Source organism: Nuphar pumila, chromosome 9 (genome assembly GCF_984573655.1).
Source record: "Nuphar pumila chromosome 9, dmNupPumi1.hap1.1, whole genome shotgun sequence".
NCBI classification, from domain to species: Eukaryota; Viridiplantae; Streptophyta; class Magnoliopsida; order Nymphaeales; family Nymphaeaceae; genus Nuphar; species Nuphar pumila.
Genome location: NC_143257.1, coordinates 119366403 through 119373488, shown reverse-complemented (window position 1 = coordinate 119373488; position 7086 = coordinate 119366403). Strand labels below are relative to the sequence as shown.

Genomic DNA, 7086 nt, shown 5'->3' with positions numbered 1-7086 from the left:
AATTCACTGATCAGAGTGAACAACGACATGGTTGATAAGTTGAACTGATGCTCTGAAGTCTGAACTATCAGAAAGATGGAAAAAATCCAACAGAATCACCCTCAGGCTGTAGAATATGCTAAGGGCAATCTTGCCAAGTACTTCTGCTACATACAGTGATATCCATGACTGAAGCATCACAATGGGAAAATAAGCTAATAGGACTGCCACTAAGTAAATAAAGTACAACAACAATTGAATTAAACCAGGTTCGTCGGCCTTGACAGAACCCGAGAGAATCGAGCCAAACAAGTAATGGCAGAGAAGGAATCCGCGCACCAACAAAATTGTTACAAATTAAGTTGTAAGAAGAGGGAAGGAACCAGATCCACAACCGACCATGCAAGGCCAGCATATTGGAGAAACCGTATCCCAGTATCAACATCAAAATATCCATGCTCCGGTCGCAAGTACCAAAACAATCTTTCAAGGTAACTGCATGAAGACCGTGAATTCTCGCCATCAGATTTTGTTTTGCAGTTGACATTGAGTGCTGGCACATAGCAGGATGATCTGATTGGGATGCCCAATGCGTTGCATAATATGGGCAGTAACCATTTAGCTAAAGCTTTGCTACAGAACTTCACAAGCAGTATGGTAGGGAGGCCAACAAGTATTCTTCCCACAAATATCATAAGACCCAGTTGCTGGCTAAAGATGCATGGGACGCCTTCGTGATGAAACTCATGGTAGGTCTGTTGGACGCCACATACCTGAAGCACCATAACATTACCTTAGTACATGAAATTTGGCTTAAACAGAATGAACAACTAGGATTAGGCTCAACAGCTGCACTGTCCAATATTAGTTGTTGAATGCTAACATAAGCTCTGAAAAAAAACAGCACTAGTTTAGGTAACGTTAACAAAGTTATAAAAGGTCCTGATGAGGGCAAAAAAATTATGAACAAAGAATAGCAAGAGGATTGAGATGGAACGATCTAGCTGTGCCACGCCGAAGCCTGTGCTGTCTAATCTCAGAGGCTGGGACATCTTGTACCAGGTTTTTGGACAGTTGCATTTGAAATTGGCTCGGTCAGGCTCAGCTTGGTTAAGATTGAGGAAAACAAGTCAGGAATTTTGGAAAAATAACTGTTTTCATACTATTTATGGGATGTGATGGGAAATCAATCCCTGTGGTGACCTCTCGGATGGGAGCACAAAGGCATACCACTATGCCAACATCCATTTTGTGGTGAAATATCAATTTGAAACTAGACTATCAGAGCCAAGCCATCCAAGCCCATATAAACTCAGGCTCCACTCATTTATTAAAGAGATTAGATGCAAAAGTGTGGCTCTTTGAGCTCATTTAATAAGTTAGAAGAACACTTGCACAAGACAAACCTGAGCAACTAGGTTTACCACCAGCACCTAGAAGCATCAACTCCAATCCACAAGATATTAAGGAAAAACATAGGCCAACTTCAACCAATGAAAACAATCTCATTGTAACTGTTTCTAGGCATTTATTTATACTATTAAGCAAACAAGGACCACTTATGGGTCAATACAAGAGCACGTGCACACAAGCTACATAGGGGCTAGATAGAAATGCAAGACACACGTGTCAGTATCCAAGTAACATAGATTTGAATCGTGGTTGTGGTACTTGTTAAATTATTGGCTCTTGGCATAAAAAAATTAATCAACATTATAGTATCAAAGTTATAGTAGTATTTTTTAAAAATCTATATGTCACTTCCAGAATCTTTAATGAAGCACATGTGGGTAGAATTAAAATTAAGAAATGACAAAGTCAGACTATTTGTATCATTCCATCATATTTGTATTTAATTTTTTTTTTATAAACCAAGGTTGTAAGTATTGTATTGTTATCCATATCGGTCGGGCACAAAGTAACACCGTATCATATTGTATCGTCTCGTACAATATCATAAATTTTAAACAAAAAAATTTCAAAAAATCTAAAAATAAAAAAACAGAAAAAATTAGCAAAAATTCTAAAAAAAAACACATATCACATGAAACAATGATGAATTGCACAAAATACAACTATAAAATCACATATGAAGCATTTATGCCTCTATGAGCCGCACAAGACATCATCAAACAATATAGAATCATAGATAATATTGCATGCATATCTCACAAGAGCAATACAAAATATTAAATATCTTGCAATTAAGAACATGCCACAAGACTCATACTTTTGTATTACATACACAAAAAAAAATATTATGAATAATTAAATATTAAATAACCAAGTTTTTTTAAAACATATTATATAAAACCTCAATAATCATCATAATCATTATCTTCTTTTTTTCCTCATTCTTCGACATTCACATTGTCTCCAAGATACGTGGGGTCTTTATCATCTACCTCTTGTGCTCCTTCCACATTAATCCACTGAATGTCATCTTTATTCAAAAGAGTTCTTACTTATTCTTCAACCCATGCATTTGAAGTCAATTATATCAGTTGTTAAATATCAATCTTTCTTGGCTCATTTAATCAACCTCCCAACATGGTCCAAAACCCAGATCCAAAACTTAAAACTTAGAATTTCATGGCTGATGAAGAATGTCATGTAATGCTATGATATGCATCCTTGTCACCATTCAGCACAAGATCTCACTCTTACCCCTAACTCTGACCTACCTCATTGTTCTTATGTTCCGATACAACTTTCATGGTTGACTTATCCATCTGATTCTTTTTTTAGCAGCAAATTGTTCATACCAAACAACCTAAAAGTATTATGGCAAGTAAGCCTGCTTGAAAGGAAGAAATGGTTTTGTCTATGTCAACCGTAATCACAAATATCGGTATCATATCATAGGTTTGGTGACAAATCTTGGAAAAACCTCGAGGCTTAAAAAATATAAAAAATAACAAAAATAAGTATGAAAATATCATGTTTAGACAAAAAATACATAAACAATAAAAGAAATAAGTAAAAAATGTAAAAGAAAGAAGAAAAACATATTTAAAATATAAAAAATAAATAAAAACAGTAAAACTAATTGATAATATCACTAGAATATCATGATATTATCAAATTAGCGATATTTTTAAAATATTGTGATATTTTACCTATATTATCGTTTGCTGAATTTACAGCGATAATATCACGATATTTTGAAAATATCATCGATATCTGTGACTATGATTGTCAACATACAAACAACACCTTGCCTCTAAGAAATCTAACTTGTTTGACTCCCCTCCCCTCCCTATAACAAACACACATGTTTCATTTTTTTCTCCATACTGCATCATGTATACCACTTATAATGGAAAATCTCATCAAAATTGATGTATCCCCTCATAATCTATGCATCTCCAAGAAGGTAGCTGATTGTGTAAAGTATGAAAAACATGTTTGTACATGGATGAGTCAGGGATCAATAGAGAAGACCTTGTGATTATTTGTTCATGGTAATACAAACTGGCAATATAAGAGGGTGCAGAGTCATTACTGCTGGAAGCTAATAATCATGAGAAATCTCCTCTCCAAGTTCCACACACATTCTTTATTTTGCATCTCCCAAAAAACATTCTTCTTGCATGTGCTCATCAGAAAAGTAGATCTTAAGTAACTTGATCCAATCTAAATCTAGATAACTTATTTCTTCTCCATTCATACACGAAAATGTAGAAAACAGACATCAATCTTCCATTACAGAAGCTTTGACCCAGAAAACTTTTATGATACTTTGAGAGGGAGAGATCTTGCATTGAAAATGCTTGATGGTTACCATTGAAATCCTTAGTTGGACAGCTTTAAGCTTCCAAAGTCCATTGCTTCTCCAACCTGTACAGGTCATTTCTGGTAAATAGGCAAACAAGTGTCTGTTAAATTCTTAATGCAGGTTTAGCTCTTCCAATTCGGAAACCAGTCGTTCATAACCTAATCATAGGATTCTGTGTGTTCTTTGAGGAACTTTCAGTGAATTAGCATTTCTAAGACTCATCAAGGTCTAGGAAACCAAATACTATTAAAAAAGGAGATGCACTTGACAACTGCACATTCTATTTATCAGAACAACAAACTCTTCTGAAGGGAAGAAAAAAAATACCACATCAGTTTAGAGAAAGAGATAGAGATGACGATGGTTTCTTACTATTCCCAAGGCTACTCCATTAAAAGCTGTGTGAAACTCAAAGCTTGGTGTGGGAAGCTCAGGCTTTGGATAAGCAAAGAGCAGCAAAAATGCAAGACAAACCGAAAAGGATGCAACTGCAACACAAACAGAAATGGCATAATTAAAGTTTTTTTTTTTTTTGTGTGTGTGTGTGTGTGTGTGAGAGAGAGAGAGAGAGAGAGAGAGAGAGAGAGAGAGAGAGAACCGTGTTGTCTGGACACAATGAACGCATCAAGCGACTCATGGACCAAGAGCCAAAATGCAAGTATAGCAACACCAAAAGCAATTCCACCAACAACATCAATCAAGCTGTGCATGCCGAGGTAAATCCTTGCTGCAAAAAGCAAACAGCTCAATCCCGCAATCAATTTAAAAGCAACAAGAGCATGCGAATAGCGCGCCCAATCAAGAAGCATATAACTATTTGCCAAGAATTCAACAAACTGCTTCACAACAACTCACCGAACCCAATCAGCCCAACTAACACAAACACGCTAACGATCGCCAGCAATTTCAAGGAAACACCAGCATCATGGTTGTTTAAGAGCACATAATACGCAAAATAACTGCAGCAACATTCAGAATCATTCAACAGCCATATCCAAGGCAATGCATAATCATCATGCAAACGAATGACGACGATTAGGCGAAAAACGGAGAGGGAATCAAGTCATGCATACCCAGACAGGCAGACGGTGTTGAGAGCATGAGAAGAAGGCAACCCATACTCCAAGGCATTCTCTTTCTCATCCTTGGTGGAAATAACTTTCCTGATAGCTGGAGAATTGGGTCTGGGAGCCGATACTAAATCCTGAAATGCTCATTTTTGTACCAGCTTCATCACACAGCGGTTCCCAAGCAGGACCCATCTTCCCATATAAAGAAGAGGAGAACAAAGGAGGTATTACCTTCAAAGAATTGCCGATGTAGACACAGAAAGCCATCAGAAGGATCATCTGCCTGCCCAATTTGCTATGTCCACTCTGCCATAACATGAATACTAAAATCTTTCATCACACCTCCATGAGAAGGAACATGCCCTCCACTTCAAACTCAGAAAGGAGGTGGGCGTGCAAGAGATGATAAGCAATTGAGCATACATACCCAGACAACCAAAGGGAGGAAAGCCGTGTAGAAGGGCACGGATACAGTACACGATAAACCAACGAAGAAGGCGTCAAGAAAACCATGGTGGTACCTCTGCAACACAACCATCAAACAAGTTTAGAGAGAGAGCGTGGTGTGGAAGAGAGAGAGAGGGTGGTGTGCCTGGATTTGGAAGATGAAGGGAATGTCGCTGTTGACTCTGCGGGTGACCCAAGGTTGGACAACGGATCTGATCTTGGAGGTGAGAGAGAGAGAGGTGGAGATGAAGAGCCAACAGAGGATGACGGGTAACACCAGAAACTGCCCAAACGGCAAAGCCTCCATCAAAACTCTCTCTCTCTCTCTCTCTGTTTCTCTCTTCTGTGAGAGATGAGACGAGAGGCAAATATAGAGGGGGAAAGAGGAAAGTGGGGGAGGGAGGGAGGACGTCGAATGGTTGAGTCCGCGCAATGGGAGGCAGCTGACAAACCGGCGGAGATCCCACAAACTAATTCCCCCGAGGACAAATTGGCGTGGTTCGGTGTGTACGGAGGAATATCTTAAAAGACCTGTCATAATTTACATGCCAATGTTATTCATGATGATTTTATAATAAAATAATATAAATAAATAAATATATATGTTTTACAAAAATATTTTTTTATAAAATAAACATTAGTTATCCTTTCATAAATAGTTTTGCATATTTTTGCTACTTTTATTATTGCATTTAAGCTCATCCGTTTATTCAAGAAGATAGTGGATGAGCTGAAATTGATGGTGAACATTTTGGATCACCCTTTGACAACACATCATTTGTTGTAACAGAAACTTTCTTTGACGATGCATCATTTGTCATCGTCTGTTGTCACCGGAATACCCTTTATCGTCGTCTGCTACTACCGTCAGAGCACTATTTGTCATCTTCTGTTACCGCTGAAACATCATTTACCATCATCTATTGTCGCCAAAGCACTCTTTATCGTCATTTGCTTATAAGAAATAGTTAAACTACCAGATGAATCAACAATCTTTTTATTATTTATCATTATACCATGGTGCAAACGTCGAACTAAGTAGATAGAGAATAGCGATTTACAGAAAAAATAATGATAGCAGTGTCGAACTGAGTTGACAGAGAGCAACGATTTACAACAGAGATCAGATCATAGAATAGTGATTTACAGTAAAAATTAGATTAGAGAGTAGCGATTTACAATAGAAATCAGATCAGATAGTAGCGATTTACAATAAAAATAAGATCAGAGAGTAGCGTTTTATAATAGAAATCAGATAAAAGAGTATCGATTTACAATAGAAATTAGATCAGAGAGTAGTGATTTACAGTAAAAATCAAATCAGAGATTTACAATAGATATCAGATCACAGAGTAGCGATTTACAGTAGAAACCATATCATAGAATAGCGATTTACAGTAGAAATCATATCAAAGAGTAGTGATTCCTACTGTAAATCACTACTCTCTAATATGATTTTTACTGTAAATCGCTATTCTCTGATCTGATTTCTACTGTAAATCTCTACTCTCTGATCTGATTTCTACTATAAATCTCTACTCTTTGATCTGATTTGTACTGTAAATCACTACTCTCTGGTCTGATTTCTACTATAAATCGTTATTCTCTGATCTGATTTCTACTGTAAATCGCTAGTCTTTGATTTGATTTGTACTGTAAATCGTTATTCTTTGATATGATCTCTATTATAAATCGTTGCTCTCTGTCTACTCAGTTCGACGTTGACACTATTATCTCTTGTATAAATCGCTATTTTTTTCTACTCAGTTTGACGCTTGCACCCTGATATCATGATGAATAATAAAAAGAATA

General features: G+C 36.8%; 1 protein-coding gene across 1 annotated transcript; it reads right to left on the bottom strand.

Annotated features, from left to right (window-relative positions):
- Positions 1–214: 214 nt before the first annotated feature.
- LOC149829075 (lipid phosphate phosphatase delta-like) lies at positions 215–5713 on the bottom strand. Its single transcript, XM_090017269.1, has 8 exons — positions 5420–5713; positions 5255–5350; positions 5059–5133; positions 4831–4961; positions 4613–4716; positions 4356–4484; positions 4130–4245; positions 215–752 (listed from the first exon to the last, which is right to left on the bottom strand). The coding sequence occupies exons 1-8, from the start codon at positions 5579–5581 to the stop codon at positions 330–332; spliced, it is 1236 nt and encodes a 411-aa protein (XP_089873395.1). The 5' UTR covers positions 5582–5713; the 3' UTR covers positions 215–329.
- Between the last annotated feature and the right edge of the window lie 1373 nt (positions 5714–7086).